Here is a 25,695-nt window from a genome sequence, read left to right as displayed (position 1 = left end):
TGGAAGTGGAGGTAATGTGGTCAGCCTCACACTCCGCCCGGCTCCTGTTACCCCTGGAAGGATTAACCCCCGGTAATCATTTGGAAAGCTGGAAGGAATTAGAGCAAGCTACATCGCTTGCCCCTACCAGGGATTGAACCCGGGACCTTCCGGTCAGGAGCTAGACGCCCTTGCTGTCTGAGATACCACGGCTCCGCCACCATGCTGCCCTCTTTTAAAATGATTTCCTCCGAATGATGGACCTTTCTGTTTTTTCCAGCAGGAGCTAGGATTTGATCATAGAAGATTGTGGAGGATTAAAGGTTTCGCTCTATTGGCAGCTACAGTGAAAGAGTTATACAACATTAATACTGATGCCTTTTGACAGCAAGTCTAAGCCTTCCCTTGCATCAGAAAAAAGTGCCTAAATTATATCCATAGAAGCTTTGCATAATAGCTTGAGTTGGAGGTATTTTTATCCTTTATAAAATAAAGTAGTTGAGATGTATTACTCATGTCCTTTTCTTTCCCTCAAGCAGTTCCTGTTGATAACGACATGAAATGTGCACAGAAAAATCTAGGTGTCTGAATTTTATTTCCCTAAGCTAGAGCTTTTGAAATATCTCAAGACACTAGCTTAGGCCAAAGCGCAGTATTTCGTGTTTGGAGTTCTTTAAAGTGTTTGCACTTCATTTTGCATGGGGTATTTCACACTCTCACTCTGTCTAATTGTGGAGGAGATAAAAGGGAACACATTCTTATTTAATAAATTGGAAGGTCCACTGACAGTAGTTTATGACTTATAATTTATTTTGGAAAATGTGTGCTTTTTTAAAATGGCTTGTGCTGCTCATTTTTAAGGAGTTATTTTTCCGCTGCTTTTCCTTTATGCAATATATGGGAAATCCAGTTGTGCAATTGACTTTTTATGTGGATACACTGCTCTGTGTAGTATATTTCTTTATATATTTATAATTTTTCACCGGATAAAAGCTTTTTAAAAAAAGTCTGTACTAAATAAAGCAGTTAACATTTTATTTCATTAAACCATTAGCCTGAGAACAATCCTTTTCAATCACTAGCATGATATGCTAAGGGTAGGCTATTAAGGGAACACAAGGTCACCTTTTCTACTTTCTGCATTAGTATTCTGGCTTGATTTGCACTGCTGTGGTTCTGTCAGGATTCCTCACTTGAATGTGTCTGAAATCCAAAATTTTGTCTTTGCTGCCGCTGCTGCACTGTGCATTTGTTGCGTAAGACACCTTAAATGGTTGTATGAAAGTAAAATGATTCTGAAAAATACTGAAGAAGAGCTTTTATGATCTCATAAAGTACATTTTTTTCTTAGATTGTAATGTCTGTCCCGTGTGAAGCTTTTCTGATTTAATAAGCACTTTCGTGTTCTTTACTCGTATCAAAGACACACTATGTGGACCAACGGTACAATCCTGTTTTACAGATCCTCCAAACCTCAGTCATATAACTTTCTTTGGAGCCATGTTGAATGGCTAATTTTAGTTAGCTCATTAGTTGCTATTACTTACTGGCTTAATTATTATTAATTACTATTACCCATTTAATGGGTGGAATAATGTTGTTGATTTTGGCACTGCTGCCTTACAATTCACGTGTCCTATGTGCAATTCTGGTCTGGATTACCTTCTGTGTGGAGTTTGAATGTTTCTGCTTTTGCATGGGGAATCTCTGGGTGACCCGGTTTCCTCTCATAGTTCCAAGATATGCCGCATGGAGATTGTCCCACATACATATGTGTGTTTGCGATGGACTGGTACAGTGGATTGGACTTTACAGCTCCAAGGGATCAAATCTGCCCTCAGCTTTGTGGAGATTTAATGTCATGCACAAGTTTCTGCTAGTTTTCTCTGTATATTCTGGTTTCCTCCCACAGTCTAAAGTCCTATCCATGTAAGTTATCATTTATAAATTGCCCCCCTCCTGCTTGTGGGTCTGTACCCTGCAATGGGCTAGTGCCCCATGCAAGCTGTAGTCTCACCTTGAACTTTGTGCCTTTTTGATTAGACTTCATTTATGACCATCCAGATTACTATAAATGAACAGGTGCATGGTTTAGTTTAATATTTCATATTGCAGATCGTTTGTGTAAAAGGACATTGAAGGAATATGAGTCATCCCACTGAGAATGTAAACCTATAAATATCTTGTCCGTCTGCTGGGGCTTTCTGACAGGAGAGCATTCTTCATCAAACACAACTAGCTCTCTTGTCAAAACTATAACTCTGGAACGTATGTCGGGACACAACTGAGCCTTCAGCAAAGAAGTGTGAATATTTTGTATTCAGAAGTATCCAAACAATTACCTCTGAAGAAAAAAAAACACCATGTTATGTTATCCCTGAATAATTTCAAAACAATAAAACCATAAAGACGAATGCTAAAACATGGTACCAACTGTTAGGATGCCCGTCAAAGCAAATGAGCAGCACAATATAGACTTTTAATCATTGTTGTCAACTACAAAATTATTGTGCAGATTATGTACATGTAGCAGATTATGATAATGTGTATGTGAATAATGAGTATAATGAATATAATGTATTTTATGTACAAAATACATTATGTAAACAGTACATAGGAACCACAAGAGATGCTGTGTCTAAAAGAGAATGTTTTGTGGTTGTGTAGTTTTGATTCCACATACGCAGACAAACGGGCAACTATGTGTTTTAATAATGACATTCTCATTTAAATTCTGAATTTGTTCATCTGCATGTAATGCCATCAAGCGTGAGACACTGAGAAACCTACAGTATAATATTAGAAAAGACTTAATAAATAACTTCTCAGCAGGTGATTTAAAAATTACATTACAACGGGGTCAATTCTGCTTGGGTCTGGCAAAGTTATTGCAATTACAGTTAAAAAGTTGATCAGATTTCATATTTACTCTTTTATTTCTGCACTCTCAGGGCACAGCTGCATTTTGTTAAGCCTTGTATCAAGCAGAAAGGCCTTTTTTTATCACAGTCAGATGCGACATTCACTCTGTCTTTTTTTAAATGGCATTCATTCAGTTCTCATTCTTACATAGTGGTCGTCATTTTGAAATAGTCGCCTTGTGCTTTGGTAACAATGGTTTCCTTCCGATACCTGAGACAGAATATACGTGCTGTCTGCTGCTACAGTGCATGAGGCCTTGTCTCCCATTTCTCGTCATGATCACTGTTAACAGTACTTCCTTTGTTCTTTGTATTTCATCACTTTTCTCTCTGAAAATGATTACAGAATGGCTTGAGTGATAATAGTCTAAGGATAGATCAGCATCACTTTATATAAAACAATTTTGGCCATTTATCCAAATGCTTCCGTAGCAGCTTTTGGACCATGTTTCTTTTTATACATACTTTTATGCAGTTAGCAATCAACTTGGAATGTACCCGTTGTTTTCTTCACGTATAAAGTAGTTTCATTACCAAGGAAATCCTAGAATCAAAGAAAGGCCAGGAAACTTCCGTGACAGACAGGATGCACAACATGGGTAAAACATAAAAAAGGAACTTTAATTAATGACATTAAAACCTTCCTAAACCGGAATTATCCTTTTGATATATTAAGGCAACAGGTTATGTTTTAATTTATCCATAGTAAAATTAAAATTGTTGTGAAATACGTTGTGAAACAGTCAGTTTCCAGTTTAGAAAAGGCAGTTACTGCTCAGGGCTGATCATCTGTACAGCCTACTGTTTAACTTCAGGAGGGAGAACAACACGAGTATGTCCTTAATCAACATGAAGACACCTGAGTCACCAGTGAGTCCACTGGGATCTTGGGCTGCAAATGGAAGAGCCGTTTCAGTCTGCTGTGATCCCAGACAGCAAGTGAGAACATAAGAAAGTTTGTAAACAAGAGGAGGCCATTTGGCCTGTCTGGTTGTGTGCTTTTCTCTGGTGCAGAAATATATGTAGAAATGTAGGACACTCAACCAGGGTTTGCTAGTGAGCCCAGGCCTTATTTGTTTAGTCAAACTTTTTAAAATCTATGTTGCACAGCTCTTAGTGATTGCTAAGTGCAATTATTTGAATAGCTTTCACAAAAAAAATGTTTGATTTTATTTCCAATTTCATTCTTAATTCAGTGGTGCCTAAATACAGAGGGATGCCAAAACGAGCAATATTATTTTTAGGCAATAAATACAAAGGTATTGTATATTTCTCTAGTTAAGTTTTACTTACTTGAAAGATTACCATGCTTTAAGGTGCCTTTTTAGATTTTATGCACATACAGTATGCGCAGACAATCTGTTAACAAATTTCAGGAGAAATCAGACTGTACTGGTAAGCACTCTTTGGGGTGTACTTTGTTCTTGTACCCTGTACAGAATTTCCTGCCCTCTCACTCTAATTTGCTGTACTCTGACTCATTAGCAGAAATTACATAACAGCCTTATCCAGGTTTCTTAAGGAGTATTAGAGCAGTGAAATGGCAGAGAGCATATTGAAATGAACACGTTAAGATAAAGGTAATCACCGTATGTAGCATTTACAGTATAATGATGCTAAGAAGACAGTGCTGGAATTTTTTTTTACTTAGAAGTGTTTGGAAAGACAATTGATTGCTGAGAGCAATTCATTAGTGCTGTGTTCACAGCTTCATTGTGACCTACACGTCACTTGTCTTTCGATATGGACAATTATTCCTCTTAGAGGGTAGCAGTGGTTTGGAGGAGTGACTGGACATAAAGGTTAGAGAATTTATACTGCGTACCCACACAAACATGAAGTCTTAATGTATCTTTCTTTGGTTGCACTTGAGTCTAAAAGCAGTACTTTATAGCATTAATACATTATTTTAATCAAGTGAAATGAATGATCATCATCATGATGAAATCACCGTGAAATCAGCATTGGTGAAAAGTACATTCAGATAATCTGTTCCTTGACCCATATATGTTAGAAAGACAAATAACAAAATTAACAGAATGATAAAATTCCGAGATACAGTCAGCTGTACTTGTATAACAGTCAATGTACAGTATACTGTATGTATGAATATAATTAATGTTTATGTATAGATACAGATTTGGACAATTTCCCATTTATTTTTCTATGGATATCACTCAGTTTGAAATGACTAAACTTGCTACACAGCCACCCATCAAAGCAATTTGTTTTGTGATACACTGCAGGCTATGCAGTTCCTTACAGGAGAGTTAGCACCGATTAAAGGAACGGCACATTCTTCGGTGACGTTATGGAAAGCCTGTAGGCATGTCATGTCAGTGCTTCACAGAAAGCAGAGATGGCCAACTAATTGGTACCAGTGAATAAGTAAAGGATGGCTTTCATTACAAGACAGTGACAGTATACCAATGTCAGTCCATTTTGCAGTGTGCTGTGGTTTTGTGTCATACACGACGCTGCCCATCAATGGAGTAAATGCTCACAGGCTTTTCCTAAGCTCTCCTGGGTTCTGAGGTATGTGAAAGTACTATATTTGAACCAAAGGCCGGAAACCCTCCTACATCACTCAATAAATTATTTCTCACTGCAGACAATAACGATGAGGTTGTGCCTGTGCGTGATTCATGCATTCAGTTTCTCAGTATATCCTAAGGACAAGCTGTCTGGTTTAGTCACATTAGGATTAATTTAAGGGACATCTTTTTTTCTGAAGACAAACTGATTGGAAGATCTTATCAAGGTCATCCTGCACTCTGAGAAGCCTATTCAGGTTAAAGAATTTGAACAGTTGTGTGAATATTGAAATTGTAATGTATATTCACATTACAATTCTTACATTCTCCTCTTAGTATTCTGCTGGTTATTAGGTTTGTAGTAAGATAGGTTGTACAGATAATGGTTGGTGCTGAGTTTTGCCCAGATACTTCACATCTCCAGGGTCCAGGGTCATACCTGGCTCTTTCTTTGTGAAGTCTCCATGTTGTTCCACACATGGGTCTTTCCCAGGTACTCTGTGGCATTCCTCCCACTGTCCAAGGTCTAGCTCTGTCTCCTGTCCTGTGATTGACTGGTGTCCTGACCAGGGTGTGGTCCTGCCTTGTGTCCTGTGGTGGACTGGTATCCTGCCAGAGTGTGGTCCTGCCTTGTGCCCTGTGCCTGCTTGGCTGGGGTCATTCAGCCCTTGAAACAGAAACCGATTACCGAACTTGGATGTGTGTTTAGATAAAAATCGAGTTATCAGGGCCCAGTTGACAAAAATCCAATTGCTGTACAAGCATCAGCAGCAATGACAAGCAAGTGAAGGCAAAACTGGAAGACAAATGGGATTGCACTTGTAATAAGTGCACATTAGCAACTGTGGGGCTCCTGAGGTGACGGAGGGGAATTTTAGACAAGGTGAATAGATTTACAGTGATGCAATCAACTGGGAGTGTAATTTGATACAAGGAGACCTTTTCAAATTGCATCTCACCCCGGGATAATTTGTTCCTAAGTAGCAACAAGGCCACAATGGTTTTAAACTGTTATATTCAAATTCTGCATAAGAAAGGCAAAGGAGTTGAAGAATTCACTAATTTGGCTTCTTTCATCAGTGCCATTTTCCATATAAATTAGTCATATACCACAAGAGAAAATAGCAGTGTTCTTCAAAGACATCACCAATGCTCAAATTGCCTTCATAATGCTTGGGTCAATAACAGTGTGTTTCCAATTACCACATGTCAATTTTGCATTAAAATTTTCCTCACTGCTTCAATAAGTAAACCTGCTGAATGTGATTGAGGGGATACTGGGATCTCTGCACTTCAAGAAGTCCACAGTCACATATCACATTTCTCAGTGGAAGCTGGCTTGGTGCCATAGTACTACCCCAACTGTGAAAATAATTGAAATGACAGACATTTCTCCACTTCAGAGCCCTGGGCACAATAGTCAGGTACAAATCAACCATTCAGCCACCCATAGCCCCTCTAACACTTGTTGTAATATTGTTCCCAGTGTCTGCACCCAGAACAAAAAACCTGTCATTCCAGTGGTTTGTGTATTTACACTGCTGGGGCACACACATACCTCATTCCAAGCACTGTGGTAAAAATGGCAGTGGGATGCACCAAAGGATGTACTTTTTTTCTTTTTTTTTTGAGAGAAGGACAGATTAGTCACCACAGCATAGTTCATACTTTTAATTTCACTTGAAGTCTAGGGATAGTTTTGGGATGTGTTGACTCCAGGATCCAAGTGCCAAATGTTGCTCTTCACCCTAAACATTATTATACACCCCTAAGTCTTTGTTTCATTCTCCCATTGCTCTTTGGGATTGCCTGTCTCAGCCCCTGCAGTCTGGCTGGTTATCTTTGCCAGGCTGCTGCCCAGACAAAGCAACATGCAGGCGAAGGTGACCAGGAAATCGGGAAGAGATCTAGGAAGAGGCCTGCAGCAGCTAACATCTGATAAGAAAGGTTTCAGACTATTGTTTCTATAAGTTTCCACTGGTGGGCAAGTCTGACACACACCATGTTCAAATGCTTGAAGCTGAAGTGTTGTGAGTTGTGGTGCTTGAAGCAGAAGCTTGAATCAACAAGGCAAGGAAAAAGGCCTGTGAGTAAGAAATTGTTATTTATTTGTTCCCGTATGACAGGACTCAAACTTTAGACATCTTGTCTCCAGTTGAGAAACTTTAGAACTCTAGTAACTGAGCTCTGTCTGCAAGCAGGAAAGCTCGGTGTCTTTGGTGCCTGTACATTTGTAAAGCACCGAGCAGGAGCTTTCCAATTACTGCTGAGTGGAGGAACAATCCTCCGAGCCCTTCTCTGTTTAATCCCCTGAGTCTTCTTTTAAGTGCCATTCCTCAGCTCTGTCTCTCACGTTAAAGTAGCAGGGGCATTCCCCAGACGAGCTTAGATTTTCTGTCTCAGTTTTACATTTGTTTCATGCCTGGGAGAGTTAAAGAGTTTAATACTCCGTGGGGAGAAGGGGACTCGTAGTAATGGAAGGCAAAACATGTCCAACTTTTAAACTGCTGTTACTGTGCGACAAAGTACTACCTTCACAGCGTAAAGAAAGCAGGTGTTTTTTTCAGGATGTTCAAGGATTTAAAGGTGATCATCGCCCCTTTTGAAAATGAAAATCTTGCTGAAAAGAAGGATGACGATGCCAAATGCCTCTTTTATCTTTTGTGTCACCCTAATGTATTTCTGTGTTTCAGCTGAAAAGAAATGCCGTCCCTACATACACAAAGTACATATTTTTTGGTTGCTGTTTGTCTGAGAGAGTAAGGGTCCTGATGAAACTAACTTGAGCATTTTTTAATCCTTAAAGTGCATTTTCACCGTTGCATATGCTTTTTTTCTGTGGAGGTTTTCACGAGATTGCTGTTATATATTGTAAGGCATACAGCCTCCATTGCTTGCGAGAGCCGGCTTACCAGAGCGGTGACGTCACTGCCCTACCCTGTGAATAGCAGGGACCGCAGCCGCCGGGCTGATGGGAGATTTCCATTTGGCTCAAGAGGCTGGGTCCCTGTTGAGTAACGCCAGAGGCCCGGGTTCGAGTCCCCGACGGTGGGGGGCCGACCTGATGCGGCAGCGGCAAGGGTGCCTACGTGAACCCCAAAGCGCTACAATATTAAATTTCTACCTATATCAGGAGTAATCTTCAGAAATAGAATTTGCTGGGGTTCTTGTCACTGATTAAGGAATACAAGGAATACAAGTAAGATTCTCAAAGTATTGTGGGTAGATGTTTGTTTCGAAGTCAAAAACTGCCTTATAAAGCAGTTTGACAGATTCTGGATATACTGTGTTGTAGAAAAATGGTTCATTGGGTCAGTAAAATCAGTAGCGTGGTAATTTTTAAAAAATCATGACAAACATTAAGGATGCAAAGACCACTCCTGACATGGGATATTTTATAATTAATTTTTGAAGTCTTCAGAAAATGCAGTGATTGCCAGATTGAAAGACATCATTACAGAACACGATTCCGACTAAGTTCACTAGCTGTATTTTAGAGAAACGAGTTTTGAATGTATGGTTGGCATTCTCTTCTGCTCAGTTTTCTAGATTGAATTTAAAACTCATTATTCACTTTGTATTGAAAAAGACTTTAAGAAACTTTGGTCAGGACAATTTCACCTACAGTACATGATTTGACTGTTTTATTTTGAAATATGTGATACAAACTCACTGAAGAGAACTTATTTTTTATATCTTTATGCCTTTTACTAACTGGACTCTTTACTAACTGGATTTTGTAATTATGTGTACAATGTTTGTTTCTGTGTCATAAAGCAGTTTAATATATTCTGGATATGCTATGTTGGAGCACATGTGTTGCCTTCTAAATGTTTTTCAAAATCATTTTTTCTTCTCAAAATATGTTTTTAAGCTGAAGTTTATGATTTTGTATGAGAGCCAAGTTTTGGGTGAAGTTTGGATAGATTAACAGTGAAGTATAGCTTGCTTTGATGATATTAGTCACTCAGAAATAGCTACAGTCATAATCCTTTTGCAAATGCGTTGATTATGTGCAGACATCAACATTGCTTACAGCTACAGCTTAGTATTTCATGCTAAGAATTACAGTTATATATAGACATCAAGCATTTGTAAAGAATTTAACATTAGTTCTAGTTTGTATTAAAACATTAGACAAGTTTGTTTTAATACTTTTGCTACTCTAGTAAGGATAACCATGTGCATTGTACAGAGGCAGTCTTGTATATTGTATTTTGCAGTACTTCATTTGCATTCTAACTGAATCATGGTGATTGATAGAACAAATTAATGATCCATGTGAAGAGCATTATAAATAGTCTGCATCATGCATGTCTCCGATTTATTTGTTTGGATGTCAAGACCGGTTTTCTCATAATGAATCATAGCCTGGATTAAATAGGTCTCACACAGTGGGCTTTGAAATCTAGATGATGGGTTGTCTGGCACTGAAGGTTAACTGTGCCTACAAGACCCAGATCAAATACTGGGGGAAAATCTCAATCTCATTATACTGTACCTTAATCACACAGATCTTCAGAACAGTGCTTTATGTCTATTGGGAAAAAAGTATGTTTTAGTGTACAGAACCACAAAGTCTTCTGCGACTCACTGTGTGCTTCAATTCTAATTCAAATGCTATAAAAGTTAAGCTAAACTTTTAATTTCATTTCATTCGAAATTGTGTATGACTTTGTCAGTACAAAGTGCATTTTCGTACTTGACCCCCAAAAGAAAATCTCTTACATTAGAAGTAGTCAATCAGGTTTAGAATACATTAGAAGAAAAATATTTATTTGCTGTAGGTTTTCTAGTTCAAGAGATTTGATATCTAGCTCATTCTGTAAAGACAAAAATTATGTTTTTCACATAAATATAATAAAGTGATACAAAAGTAATGTGCTGTATACAACAACTTCAGATGTCTTTGAGACAGAAGAAATATAACAAATGTCATGGTTAGAGCATAAATAAAATATGAAATAATAAATGAATACCAATGCTGTACTTCCTAACAATTATCAATACTGCATTTAATACAGGTTCTTTACTTTGCAGTTGGTTTTGTTTCCAGTTACTGGGAATTTGTTTGAAAGGGTTTGAATTAAATGTCCAAAACCTTGAGTGAAGTGTTGATAATGAACTGCATAATATAATATAAGACATTTGAATTTCCTGTACTGGAGGATTTGCATACAGCCTGGACACTCCGCAAAGGACTTCCGTATAAACTAATGGTTTGAAAAATCTGCAGTCACAGGATCTCTCTTTGGTAAACTCGTGGATTTCTGTTGTGTTCACAGTGGAGGGCTGCCACCTTGACCTAACATCCCTGAGGTCCATCCGAGAGTTTGTCCAGACGTTTAAAGACAGAGGCCTTCCACTACATGTTCTTGTCAACAATGGTAAGCGGCTCTCAAGTAATAACATAACATCACTTTATTAACCCTATACAATTTCTTACATTATGAATTTGTCTTTTCACATACCCCAGCTTGCTCTCCATGAGACACAGACACACAGACAGGGAGAGAAGCTTGGGGTCAGAGCACAGGGTCAGCCATTGTACAGCACCCCTGGAGCAGTTGGGGTTAAGGGCCTTGCTCAGGGGCCCAACAGAGTAGGATTCCTCTGCCGGCTGCAGGATTTGAACTGGCAACCTTCCAGCCACAGGCGCAGATCCTTAGCCACAGAGCCACTACGCAATGAAAAACCAAAATGGAAAGGGTCTCATTTCATAAAGATACTGAGCATGGCAAATACAGTAGGTATGACAAAATAGGTTTGGGAAGTGGAAAAAACAAGGCTGAGGAATTAAATTTTAAATCTCAGTGAAAGTGGGGCAATGCTGTTTTCTTTTAGTGGAGATCAGACTGTGAAAAAAATCAGCTTTTCTGCACGGGAGTTTTAAAGTAAATAAACCTCCTATTCCGATGTTTCTTCATTCAGGCTTTTGCTTGCTTCTCAGGCACCAACAAGCTTCTGAGGGTGTAATTTCCTGGGAATTCAGACCTAAGAATCTTATTTTCTGCAGTGCTATGATTGCTATAATCACAATCTAATATTACAAATGCATACTCATGGTTTAATAATGATATGTCCCTCTATATATAATTAGTAGCCATGGACTACACTACCCATTGGACCTATGAAATATGAATTTGCTTTATTTAAAAAAGAAAATGGCCAATTGCCAATTAGCAATTTCCTTTTTGTCATGTGACATCTGTCCAAAGCCGAGCCTGTGCTCGTTCTGAAAAAAGCTCAACCTGCTACTAGGTGGCTGATTCAAATACTTTGGTCAAGTCAGTCTACAAATATGTTAGAGAAGCTTAAATCCATTTGTGTGTCTCACTGAATACGTCAAGGTCAATTTGTCAGGGGCTTGTGTGGTGAAAATATGTACAAGCATCAGATGTAGTGCGTGCTTAGGGTTTGCCTAAATAGAAAAAGGCAGAAAAAAATGGAAGCTTGCGAGAAATTAATTTGCTCAAATATTTAACAAGGTAATCTTTTGAAACAGGCAAATTAATAAATCTTTTGCATGATTAACTTCTCTGTGGGTGGATGTGCTTTATAAATAGCATAATAATTAAAATTCATTGAACACATGAGTCAAATGACAAAACCTTTTCTTTGGGGCTTTGTTTACTAACTAGGAGGATTGGTTTGGAGTTGTGGTTTAGGTTCTTGCAGGGAGCTACATCAGCGTTAGAGCGAGGACAGGTCAATTCCTCCGTGAAAGTCAGGAAAAAAGAAGAAATGTAAGATATTTCAGTTCTGGAACATTCTTAAGACAACATTTCACTTCTTTTCTGCGTGGAATTGCTTGTTCCTTTAGAGCTATGGTTCAGGTTAAAATCAATAATTTTCTCATTAAGAAGGGTTGTCTGTGCTCAAGACAAGGCAGCTGCAGTTGGCAGATTACTACCTTAACAAATACACAAACTTGCCAAAATATAAGGAACTATTTTATGACTCTGTGAGCAGTGAGAACAGAATGTGACATGTAGCCTGTAATGTTCTGAAATAATTTTCAATCTCATTCCATTCTTTTAGCAGGATTACCTGCAGTGTGGGGTTTAGATGAGGTGAACGGGATTGACCTATTCCTTCCACTGGTTTGATCACTTTTCAAATAGGATTAAGATTTGGGGGGATTGTTCTGGCTTGGAAAGTCAATCAAGTCTCATCAAACCAACAACCCATAGCTCATGGTTCCTAAGATTTTAGCCTATGATCCTAAATGTTTAGTTCTAAAGACTAAATTGAATAGCATCTGTATTTGTTGTACAGGAAGCTTCATTCAGGTCCTTAACTGTTAACATTAAACAGTGCAGTGCTAATGATCATACAAGCATATAGTGTGTTGTGACTTTTTCACTGCACCATGCAGCTCAATGTCAGTCAGTCATGAATTTGTTATAGTTCCTTTTATAAACACACAGAGAGCTTTACAGAGTTTTTTAGCAGTTAGCAATATAATAACAGTTGACCATGTGGGAAGACCATGTGGGCAGAGGAGAGGAAAACACATACTCCCAGTGAGCAAAAAAATACCTGGTGCCTCAGTTCCCAGTATGTGATGCATTATGACAATAATAATAGTAATAAGAGTTGAGAACATAGCAGTAACAACATGGTTGATACCATATCCACTGTAGGTCATTATTAGTCACTGAGTATGCCTTGTATGCAAACAAAATAGGTAACTACAATGTCTTCAAGTTGCTTTGGATAAAAGCATCAGCCAAAGAAATGATTAACACGAGAACAAGCAAGCAGCCTGCTGGACATTGGGCCCAGCTTAGGTAAGCTTCTTTTATAGGACACTTTAGTCCCATTAGATCTGAGAATGGAATACTCCCATAGAAGTCTAAGAGACAGATTTGGCAATTCTCCTGTTTTGCATCTGCAGTCATTATATGGAAAGAAAAATGCTTCACAAGATGAAGTCTCAGATAAACATCGGTTTGAGTCTAAAGTGATATAAAGTCAACACTTGGCTAAAGCAAGTGCAAAGCAAGAATATCTGGGCTCTGGTGTCGTTTGTGTTGAGCAGGAGGGATGTAGATTTCCGATCTTTCCAACAACCTTAATCAATCCTAGGTAGGGAGGAAAACAAAAACTCTGTACCTTAGGATTTACTTAAACACTTTTAAACCAAAGTTATGCTGCTTCTACAAAGAACTTTGAAATCCTAAATACTGTAATTCCCAATCTTTCAAGACAAAGAATTCCTAAGAACAGAAGTTTTGAACCCTGGTCCTGGATGAACACACTGTGTCTGCTGTTTTTCATTCCAGCTGAGCCCTGCATCTCCAGTGTTAATTGATGGCTGTTTGCTTTTTAGACTTTTGCTAATCTTGTTTCTCCTGTCAATCCTGAGTGTCAGGACCCAACTCCAAGAGCTGCAGCACACAGAGCTGTACAGAGCCTCTCCTCAACTTGCCGTTATTTCTGACTAAACAGCTCTTCCTAGTGGATCAATGGATGATGAACAGATGCAGGTGGGAGTGATGCTGTGTGAGACAGGCTCACAGTGTGAGTGACACAGGATCAGGCATGCCCCGAAGGAGTGCTTCTTGTCCTTCTGTAAAGACCCAACTGGTTACATTTCAAGCAAAAACACTGATTGACAGCAGTTTTGAAACTCAGGAAACTTGGTACACGTTTGATACCGATTATAAATCCCAGTACCAATTTTTAGTGGATAAAAGCAAATATACATACAGTATAGAATATGTCGCAAATAGCAAACTGAGTCCGGTGATTAAGGACTTGACTAGAGCACAAGCCAGAAGATGCAGTGTCCATCCAGGGCTAGGGCTGAGAATTAAAAACACAGGCATGTCTTGGAGGTCTTAATCACCTAGCTTGGAGCAAAAGTGTTTTAAATTGCCAGATGCTTGCCACTACAACACTTTTCTTCATTTACCCAGCAATAAGGGTAGGATGAATGGCTATCCAAGAACACAGCGAAGATGATTCTTTGTGTGGTGCACATTTTTACCAAGAAAGAGTAGACATTTTTCTTTACCCCTCTGATTTCCCTCTCAGTGTTTCCCCTGCTGACTGTGCTTCATGTCCAGGGAACCAACTGAATGCTAATAGCCAAGATGTGTCTTTGTGATAAGCTGGCATTTTTTTAATCAACACTGTTTAAGATTAATACATTCTCACTTATCAAACTGCCAAAAAAGGAAATGAGCCCATGCATTGCTGTTACAGAATACTAGAGCAGTGGGCTGGTGTGTTTCAGGTGACAAATGTATGCAAAAAAATAAAGTCTTTAAGCTTTTGTGCATCTGCAAAGTGTTGCCATGGCTTTCTCCTATCTCTCTCAGATAATAGGGTGCAGAAACCACATTTCCATAAGTCACTTTTCAGACAAATATCAGGATCCACAGCTGAAGGCAAAGGGAATGGTTATTTGTTCCACACCATAGATAATCTAATTACATGAAAAAGGTTAAAGACTAACCTTTGCAAATCTTCATTGTTGTAGATGCATTTTAGAGTCAGGTGCAATGCATAGTTTAACACCTCTCATCACTCTAACAGTAGGTGTTCACTAAGCCCATTGTTGGGTCAGTGGACATTTTCTGTTTGGCTTCTTCCACAAAAATGCTGGATGAGATCCTTGGATCAATTATCTACCAGCTACCAAAAAGGATAGACGGGCCAAAAGTCCTCCTCTCATTTGTGACATTTCTTATGTTCTTATTGAGAACAGGAAGCACTTCTTCTATTATGTAACTTGGGATCCATATCGACCCCTTGCATTTTTTATGCTTTCCTGCTAAATCTGAAACATAATGGAGGTAACTAATGGGTAATACTGAAATAGCCATATTCTTACTTGGGCTTAGTGTCTTTGAATAATAGGTTTACTCATTTCATAACTCAGGTTTATGCCAATGTTAAAGATGGATCTGACATGTTTTTTTGACATGTGAGACTAATACTCTCAGAAAATTCTTATTTTCTCTATTTTTTTCATCTGCCCAGTGATTTACAAAATATTCTGTCTATTAGTATGTTGTTTCCTAGTCTAACTCTAACATATATTTTAGATGTACAGTATAGTTGAGCCTACAGCACTGTCAGCTAGAGATTCTCCAATGATATCTCTCCTTTAGGCATAGAGTGACGTTCTTTACAAATAACTGTATGTTGCTCCAAAAATGGGTCTTTCAGAGGCTGGACGTGCGGTCCTCACTCCTGCCCCCTTGCTGGGCAGGAATGAGGGCAGAGCTCTGGCAAGCCATGGGTGTTGAAGTTGGGTGTTGACGTACAGTAGCTGTAGATACCTGGCCAGACCCTGACGGGGCTTCGGTTTTTCTCCAAAAGTAGCTCCAAATCATGGGCTATAAAGTAAAAAAAAAACTTTTCGAATGGAATAAAAAACACAAAATAAAAGAAAATATAATCACCTGTTGAAAACGGCTGACCTGTGTCAGTAATGGAAAGAATGGTGTGATCCATTCAGGAGAAGAACAAATGGCCTTCTCTCGCTTCAAGGAGAAAGATTCTGATGGAACAGGACATTTAGGAAACATCTAACTATGGAAACGCTTGTTGGCTCTCCATTTTCACTGAGCAGAGAACAGTGAAAAAGGAGAGAAATGCCAGACTGACAAGGATGTCCATGAAAACTGGTGGCATGTTGATGTTACCTTTGAAAACCAATATATAGTCATCCTCAGCTTTCGAGCATAACTTGAGAGAAAATGCTTTCCTGGTCGAGACTGCTTTTGAGAACATGCTGTTTATTTCAACAAGTTATAGTTTAGGCAGTACCTCAGAGGGTGACACAGAAGCCATCTGTTGTGCCTCACACTAGGCAAAAGTTTCAACAAGTACAGATGGCATATGTTGCTTAGCTACACTTAGCTGCTGCACACCTAATTAACTGTCTGGGTTTGTCAGTGAGGAGCGAAGACCAAATTAAAAGAAGACAATGTCTCAGACCCATGACCAACGGGCCATCAGCCTGTTCCCGAGATCCAAGCACTCTTTTCATTTCTGTTAAGAATAGGTAGCCAGAAAAGTTACGGCTAGAGCTCAGACCTGTAGAGGATTTCAAAAGACACCCACTGTGTACAGGAATTTTAGAAATACATTTCTGTCAGTCAGCCTTTTTTGAGCATGAGTTTGAAAGTACTCTAGAAAAGGAATGAAAAGGCTGGCATATCATACAGGGGCATGGAAAAGTGTACCTTTGTTTTCAGAAAAGCCTACTAAAATTGCACTGTTGGAAAGTTAACATGAAGTCACTACAAAAATACCTATTTTAATACAATTTGTAGGAGATTTATTTTCCAAACTCCTATAGATTATTTTGCATTTGTTTTGTTTTTGTTTGCATTTGTTTTTTTGCTAATGTAGTCCATACTTCATTATCATCTCTTGAGCTGAGAGAATGGAAATTATTTCATCGAATGTCTGATTCCTATACTTTCTTGACATTTTTATCAAACTAACGCTGAACTGTCCTGAACAGATTTAATAAAGCCAGTTGTCTATTTTCACAATTCAAACTGGAACTGGACAGTGTAGCTAACTTTATGCATTCCTTCAGAGAATCTTCTCAAAGATCCTTAACCACCAAAACTCCAGAGGTGGAGAGTGGATTCAAAACTAAAAGCAAGTCTCATTATTTTTTTTGTTTTGTGTACCACATTTTTCTTGTTTTAAACTCTCACAAACAAAAGAACCATCCAAAACAATAATAACCCCCAAGTGACGTGTGGTTGACAAATTTATTTTCTACACCCTTTGAGCTATTTATTTTTTGTCTTTCTGTGCTCAGCTGGTGTCATGTTGGTTCCTGAGAGGAGGACAGAGGACGGCTTCGAGACACACTTTGGATTGAACTACCTAGGGCACTTCATGCTGACACAGCTTCTCTTAGACACCCTGAAGCATTCTGGGAAGCAGGACTCCTGTGCTCGTATCGTCACAGTCTCTTCTGCCACACACTTTGTGGGGAAAATCAACCTGGAGGATCTACAGAGCCGGTACACTAATCTTTTACCTTTTTGGTCTGCTGTAAAGAAAAAAAAATGGTTAGGGCAAGAGGAAATTGTGCCATTTAATTTCTTGGTAAAAAAATAAGGTTATTTATTTGACATAAATGCAGGACAAAATACAGGAAGTTTAGTAAAATTCCTGGAAATAGAGAAAAAGAACTTGATTCCAAAACACTTTCACATAAGATGGACTAGAAAGAATATTTCTGCCCATCCGATTTGTCTTCTAAAAATTCATTAAGCCAATCAAATCTTCACTTGAATCACACTGTCACATAAAGCTGTATATGTTGTTTTTGATATAACAAAATTATTTTCTAATGATTTCTCATTTGCACATGATGTTTATGGATCTAAGACTCTGTGTGAAGTCTGAATAGAGAAAACATTCCTTGAATTCTGATGGATTCAAAGATTTCTGAGCTTCTCTACATTTGTTCATAGAAAAATATACAGTACTCTTGGGCCACCAATAGAATTGTTTTCTGGAGCAGTTTGAGAAAAAACAAAATATATACAAATCTAAAATGACTTCAGATATTCAACAGTGTTTTTCTTTCCAGTCTTTAGAATGAATTCAGAATATTTCTGTACATGAGACTGAACTTTTAGATACTGGTGTTCCAAACCCATGAAAAGGTGTGAAGGTGTCATGCTTCACCCTGTGTGTCATGTTTCTGGAGTCTTACATGGTCTTACGTATTGGATCTCCAGTCTTGAAAATTGCAAGTGACATCATCTTAAAAACTGGAGCTAATCGTCTCATGTCAGGTGTGGTTTATTACTCACTTGAGTTACACTATGATGGTGACGGAAATTCCAGGGTTCCTGCTTTTTGTATTTCTGTTATTCTTTTCCAGTTTTGTTTAATAAAATGCAGCTGCAAATTGGAGAAAAACCGCATGTAGCTGTTCAGCCACTTTGCCTCAGCTGATATTAAGTCGGGGTCTGGTTAGCATTTTTAAAAATGGATCTCTAAGTAAAATAAAGTACTGTTTCAAAATATCCTGGGACTGTTCATCCACCTGAATAAAAACCTAGTAGATGCTTTTCAAAACACGAAAAGGAGCTAATTAGGGAAATGGAAGTGCTGTGGTGCTGAGGTGTTAAAATAAGGTCCTGTACACAGCAGTCTTTGAAACACTACCATAATGTTCCAAGAAAGGGAAAGAGTATTGTACATATTATTTAAAAAGTCAAAATCTACACATTGCAATACTCTGATGCAATTCTAAAGCCTGGCATCTGATGAAGCTTCACTGTCAAATTTAATTTTAGAATAATGTTCATAATACAAAGAGTTTTGGGAATAATCTTTGGAACAGCTCCTGAAGGACAGTTATCATCATGCTTTGTTCACCAGCCATTCTGTGTACCTCTGTTTAGACAGCTGTTTTTTTCAAACAGCAGTAAAGGCCGTGTTTCACTATCTCTGGCAGTGTCAGTCCATTAGCCATGATATGGCAGAGACAGAGATATGACAGTGATAACTCAGGGTACCACCTGCTGAATCTGAAATAAAGATAAAGACAGAAACACATTTGTTTTGTTTGTTTTTTTTAAATTGAATTGTGAATAGTCTACAGTCTGTGAGTGAACAGCACAACAGGGAGAGTTTTCACTAAGTCTTTACTCTGGGCTCCTTACCAGAGCTTATAGTCTGCTTGCCTGGATCAATATCACATCTTTTCCCCCAAAATGTTAAGGAAAAACAAGAGCAAAGCAAGCCATTTGTCCACAGATCTACTGTATTTCATCCAGGAGCTTATAGACATCTGTGATATCATGGATGAATAATAATAGCCACCAGTTTGGATACATAATTTACCATGCTCATACTGTTAAAAATGGCAAAGATGGTTTTCTCGCACAGTTTACCTAAGTAAAATATGAGACAAGTGAAAAGTTTTGAACTCTCCTAGAAATGATTCATGCTGCAACTTGAATCTGCTGTCACATACTGATTCATCGGGTTTTGAACACTGGAATATTAGTGTGCCAGTCTTTATTCACATCCCCTCAATGTGTCTTTGCTATTGACCTTCTTGTTAGCAGGTCAAGAGTAGCTACAAATCACTGTTTACAATCGGCCCTTGGTAGAAGTACAGGCTTTCCTCGTGAAAGTCGTACGTAGGACTGCAAGACTTGACGACAGCGACAGATTTGTAGGACACACTGTGGTTCAGACTGTGAGTGACAACAAACCCATCTGTCCTTCAGCTCTTGGAAGAGGCACTGACTGACTGCAGTCCAATGAGTGGAAAGAGCAGGCTAAGTGTTTTAGATGAAGTTGTAAAAGTAAAATGAAAAGTCAAAAAGCTGTGAAGGAAGCAAACAAAAAGTTGCCATTTTTTTCCTCATGTGCAGCAGTTATCTTTCAGAGGCTTAAATATGTATTGAACTGAAGCCTCACTTGCTTCTGAATAGGAGCAAAAAAGTGCTTTGCTTTTTATTTTTTTTTCAGTATGTTATTACTCATGGGTGGCATGGCGGCATCACGGGTGTTTCCCGGTTTCAGGTCCTGAGTTTGATTTGGCCTGGGGTGTGGTAATAGACCAGCTGTCTCGGAGCCATTCCTAGAGAGAAATTGCGTGCAAGGTTGCAAGTCAGGCATCTAATGCAGCTGGTCTTCCTGAAGTTGATCTGTATAAAGGTAAAGAACACAGGAGAAGGAGTCTAGTTGTGTGGGGAGACCAGTCCTTTGTGTTGGGTAAGTTTAAGAGTTGGAAATGAAGTGAGCAACAGATGGAGTTCAGTGCTCACAGTTTACATATTCTGTCACTGAGAACAATGCTGCATTTTTTTACCTATTGTAAACTGCTGGTAATACCAGTTGTTAGCAAATCACCACCTAGCAGAGACAGCTGCTGTGTTTTATGGCTTTATAAAAAATGTTATCTTTCTACCTAGTCAAATCTGGAAAATAGTAAACTTGAGATAATACAAGAAAAGCCTTTTCCTTGTTTTAGAACAGATTTCTGCCTTTAAGACAGAGTGATTTGGATGTGTTTTAAAGCAGTTTCATTTAGTATTACTGGTGGAAATATATTTTATTCAACTTTTTATGAATAAAAAGTTTCTTTTATTCTGTCTATAGAGTGTTTGCTTTATTACTGCAATTACCTGTAACTGTTTTAAATTTTAATTAGATTTACTCTCAGTAATATGGCTCCCTTTGTACATAATGTGTTCACTGCTGTTTGCTCCAGATGGCATTTTATTTAGAATACTTTACCTCAGGATCAAAACTTGATGTACCAACACAGTGCATAGAGCAAAATGAGGAGGAAATTGTAAATGAGCAAGATGACTTGCACGTAATCCATTCAACGCTTTCCAGTGAGAAAGATTAAGCCTTTCTTATGCATTGGAGAGCTCCATTCAGATAGCTTTCCTCAGATTTTAAAGTCTTTCTGTGTTTTTCTTTAAAGCTGCTAGATATATAATCCTTGTAAACTTCTCCTCCCCTCCCTTCAAAAGAAAAGAAAGGCTGCTGTTATTTCCCTGAAAATGTTTCCTTATTTACAATTTGCTTCTTATTTTATGGTCGATTTTATATCTTACTACACGTTTCTGAAGTACACAAGCCGAGAGATCACTGCCGTGTCATTTTACTTATTCTGGGATCTCAAAATTGGACATTGCCCAGTGAGCAAACTGTTCACCTGCATCCTTTGTTTTATTACAGTAGTTGTAGCTATGCCTTGGGATTCTGTGAGTAACAATTGTTTTCTTTTATCTGTGCTCTATTTATATTAGTCTATGTTATGCAAGCATATGAAAATTGTATGGAGAAGAGATAACAAGTCCATGGAGACTCTGAGAGTGCAGTATGTTGTACATATTACACACTTGCATATGATGCACGGATTTCCTTTTACTTTTTTAGCTGCAATACAACAAAAGATGACATGGGGAGTGTTTTCTCTTAAAGAGCCAAAGGGCAAGTCAAAGATCACAAAAACAGGAAGGGCGGCAGTATCTGCGTCACCATCCAGTTTTCAAAGGCCTTGGCGTTAATATTTCCTTACATTTTAATGACTGCATCACAGTAATAATTTTGACAGTCAGCACACATTGTGTCCTAGGTCTCAAACGTGTCCGTGTTCTGAAAGCGACCTGTAGGACTGTGGACACCCACCCTGTCCTCTGAATGATGCTAAGGTGGAGAAATTAGTACAGTCGGTTGGCTCAAACTCGTGTCCTTTCCAATTACTGCAGCTCGGGGCTGCCCTCACAAAGTCTGCGGCAAAGATTAAAATGATGACATTTCTGGTTAATTTGAACAAATTAATAACTGCTTTTGCACATGTGAAACGTCGAGAGCCTGTGGTGAGCTGCGCTGGTGGATAGTCATGAGAAGGGGTGTGCCAAGGGCACTTCTGCTCTTCTTATTTAAAAAAAATGTAATAACTCCTTGTCTTCCGTCAGGGACTTTTCTTTCTTTTTTAAAGCTGAGTGGTGGAGAATTTCTAAGATAGGCAGGTGCACTGGATCAAAATGATAGCGGGCCTTTTCAATGTGAGCTCTCTGCAATGAACCCTCTTCATATAGACCTCAGACTCATGCAACACTATCAGTTAAATCACCATCTTATGTGTGCCGAAACGTGGCTACATCAATGTTGCATTTCAAATTATTCTACCAAATGTATTTTCAGATTGTTTATATTAATGACACTGGTAATGACTTCAGGATGGATGGATAGATCCTATTTTTCTTTGGAATCAAGCCTTGCTCTGTGTACCGGACAGCACAAGATAAATGAGTACAACATCCATGCAATTACTGTAAGCTTGTAACATTTTGACTTTTGTGCAAGACTGGGCCTTGTATCTTTTCCCATTGCTGGCACCGATATTTTATTGATTAATTTGATTTATTGTGGTTTGTGATCTAGTCAAAATATTTCATCTGTTGTTCGCTCCTCCCGCACTTTTGTTCAAAGGAAAAATAAATCTTCCTCTTAGGCCATCAATAGTACTGTTTTCTGAGACAATGGAGCATTCTGAGGAAATAAAATGAAGACAGCTTCAGAATGACTAGATATTGAGCACATTTTTTTTCTTTCCAATCCTTATAATGCATTTGGGAAAATGTCTGTACATGAAACCTAACTTTTATGTGCTGGTGTTCTGAACTTGTAAAAAGGTGTTAAACATATCAGCAAATCAGACAATTTAATTAGAGTTGTCAGCCCTTAAATTACTTGGTAAAATCATCAGGAGGGCAATTATAACTAATTACATGCCACCGTAATATTTTGCTAATGACCTCTTTCATATCTGGGGAAGCAAACACCTGTTAGGAGAAGCGGGAGTTCCTCAGCGTGGCTCCCCCAGTGGCAGAGAGCGCATCAGCATTCACACTGCGGCCCATGAGCCCCGCACTGGTGCTGTCTGCTCGGCCGTGAAGGAAATTCAAATTCTGTTACCCTGTTACAGGAAAATGATGAGAACAAATGACCGCTACACGCACAGGCTGTATGGTGAGCAGCTGCCTTATTGAAGCGATTAGAGACAGATTCTGTCTTTGTCTGCGGCTGAGGTGGCATGAAGAACAGTAGGCGACAGATGAGTTGTGAGTGTTGCCATCTCAAGAAGTGTGGCGTTAGTACAAAGTTAGCAATAGACTCTTCTTATATAAGACAGCATGCGCGATTATTCCTGCTTCCTCCCCATATCTTCCTGTGAGAACTGGGCTATTGCAGACGAAACGTGGTAAATAGTTTTTCACAAGGCAGTACGTTACAGTTGTCATCAGTATTCAGGCTGTATTTCTCAGAAATGCAAAATGTCCAAGGTTAAAATAAAATCTCTTGCCTTCCCCTGAGCTTGCACCTACTCTGCACGCCCCTCTTCATTATGTTTGCCCGTGTAACATTTATAAATATCTAGTATTTATTATCTAGTCAAGAGGCACTCAACAGTGGGAAAAAATCTAAATAAAACAGCACAAACTAATAAAAAAACAAAACCTGAAAGCACAGAGTAAACCAGAAAAACACTTTTTTGGCAGTTTGCCATTAAAATCATGCCTGTGAAAGCAGCACACTTCAATAAAAGATAAATAGCACATCAGTAACTGATCTGGTGTTCTTGTGTCTCATGAAAGAAATGGGTTCGAAGTACTAGGATGTAAGAAACTGCAGTTTGATAAAGAACTTTTTAAAGTTACCAGATGTTAAATTTTCCTTGCTTATAAAATATCTCTCTACCTTATATGTGTTATGTGGTGGATTTTAAGCCGAAGCAATTTCCATTGGCCTAGTTTCTACCATTGAAGTATCTTTGACATTTTAGAGTAAGTGTACATAATTTGTAAAATGCAGCCTCATTTCAGGTCACATAAAAATTCAGTTTTATAATCTGTCATATTATATAGCAAATCTATCTTGTTAATTCCCCTGATGAATATTTTTTAATGGTGACCATCAATAAAAAAATAACATCTATTACCGCCTGATTGATCACGGAAGCTACATAACACTTTAATAGAGGCTACAAATGATGCTTTGACAAGATTCTTAATTGAGACTGACTGTATCAAAAGACATTACAGATACATACTGTAAGTATTCATAATAAAGCAGAACATTTTGCATGTCAGGAGTCCTAGCTTGTGTTAGGGATAGTATAATGATTAGAGATGGAGATAGGGTGGAAGTGCATTTAAAACCAGGAACAGGAGGCACGTATTTACCTAGAGAGTTCTGGGAATCAATAACAAGCTGCCCAACCATGTCCTTAAAGTCAGTGCCCTGATTTCTCAAAAAAAGGCATGGATGAGATCCCCCTATCGGGATGGGGGGAGCACTTCTTTGCACAAAGGGTGGTGGGAGTGTGGAACAAGCTGCCCAGCCATGTTGCTGAAGTCAATACCCTGGCTTCTTTCAAGAAGGGCCTGGCTGTGATTCTTGAATTAATTAACAACTGACAACCTTATGGGCCTGTAACCATTGTAATTGCTCTTATGTTCTTTAGTCCATATGTAACATCCCCCCTATTTGCTTCCATTTCAGATCCTGCTACTCCTCTCATGGGGCCTACGCCCAGAGCAAGCTTGCCCTTGTCCTGTTCAGCTATTACCTGCAGCAGATTCTCACTGCGGAGGGGAGCCATGTGACAGCCAACGTCGTGGACCCTGGAGTGGTCAACACGGACCTATATCAGAACATCAGCTGGCCCACTCAGCTCTGCAAGCAGCTTTTGAGCAGACTGCTATTTAAGGTAACGCGCGATCTCTTCTTTCATTTCACCATTCCTTTCTTTATTTTTCAAGCAATTCAGTACGTCCTCCTCTGCTGTACTTGTTCCCTGACCATTTCCTTTAACATCCTCCCCCATGTGCTTGTAAAACTCAGGGATAACACCCAAATCAAAAATCACAACATTGATAACCTTGTGCTGCCCGCTTGGGATCGAAATATGATTAAACTGTGACCTTTACCATAAAATTCAAAATTTTACACATCCATTTTCCATTGCAGGGATTCATTTAAGAGAAATGAAACCTACCTGTTCCTACCTGATTTTAAACACATTGAAGCAATGTCCTTAAAGTGTCTGTATTTTGCAAGTACTGCTTCTAGTGCTGAGAATTTGTGTTGCATGGTAAGGAGCAAAGAGCACAGTTCATACAGAACAAGTATCTTAAAAAACTAAAGGAGCTTTAAACTCTAGGAGTCCAGACACAAAAGATGAGGGAGTTTAGTAATCCTCACACTTCTCTGATGTGAATAAAACAGCTCCGGTTTTAATATATATAATGTGATTTGCAGTAATAACAGATTGCACAAATAACACTCCAGTGTGTAAAAGTTCATTAGATGAAAGAAAATGCCATGGTTCAGTATTTGAAAGTATTTTTCCATCAAACTTTCTAACATACAGAAAAAGAAAAGATTAACTCTTGTTAAGGCCATTCATGCTCATCCATTTATCATTATATTTCTTCTACCCAAACTAAAGTTTTGATGAAGGAGTGATTTTAGAAATACCTAGGAAATAATTCCTAGTTATACTGTAGATCATGTCAAGGGTTTGTAATACAAAAGTATATGACTGTGCAAAAATTTCTGTAATTGCTGTTGTTGTGGTAGTATTGTGAATGCAATTTCAGCTACCATTTTGGTTTCCCAAACATTCAAAGGATAAGGGGGTTTTCTGTTATTTGCTGAATTCCTCATTCATTAGCTTTTCAGACTTGCTCCTATGTTATAGATAGATTTCACAAACGTTTTTT

At 38.6% G+C, this 25,695-nt stretch overlaps 1 protein-coding gene across 1 annotated transcript in view; it reads left to right on the top strand.

Moving 5' to 3' along the window:
* Positions 1 to 25,695, top strand: part of LOC148836488 (polyprenol dehydrogenase) — a 70,834-nt gene that overhangs the window by 29,242 nt on the left and 15,897 nt on the right. Inside the window, exons 4-6 of the mRNA XM_088914096.1 lie at positions 10,720 to 10,821; positions 17,232 to 17,439; positions 24,473 to 24,680. Coding sequence (XP_088770222.1) covers positions 10,720 to 10,821; positions 17,232 to 17,439; positions 24,473 to 24,680 — 518 coding nt within the window. The remainder of the gene's footprint in view (positions 1 to 10,719; positions 10,822 to 17,231; positions 17,440 to 24,472; positions 24,681 to 25,695) is intronic.

The sequence above is a fragment of the Atractosteus spatula genome, chromosome 4 (genome assembly GCF_055471065.1).
Source record: "Atractosteus spatula isolate fAtrSpa1 chromosome 4, fAtrSpa1.hap1, whole genome shotgun sequence".
Taxonomy (NCBI): domain Eukaryota; kingdom Metazoa; phylum Chordata; class Actinopteri; order Semionotiformes; family Lepisosteidae; genus Atractosteus; species Atractosteus spatula.
The sequence above is the reverse complement of the archived record's forward strand: the minus strand, read 5'-3'. Positions and strand labels throughout refer to the sequence as shown.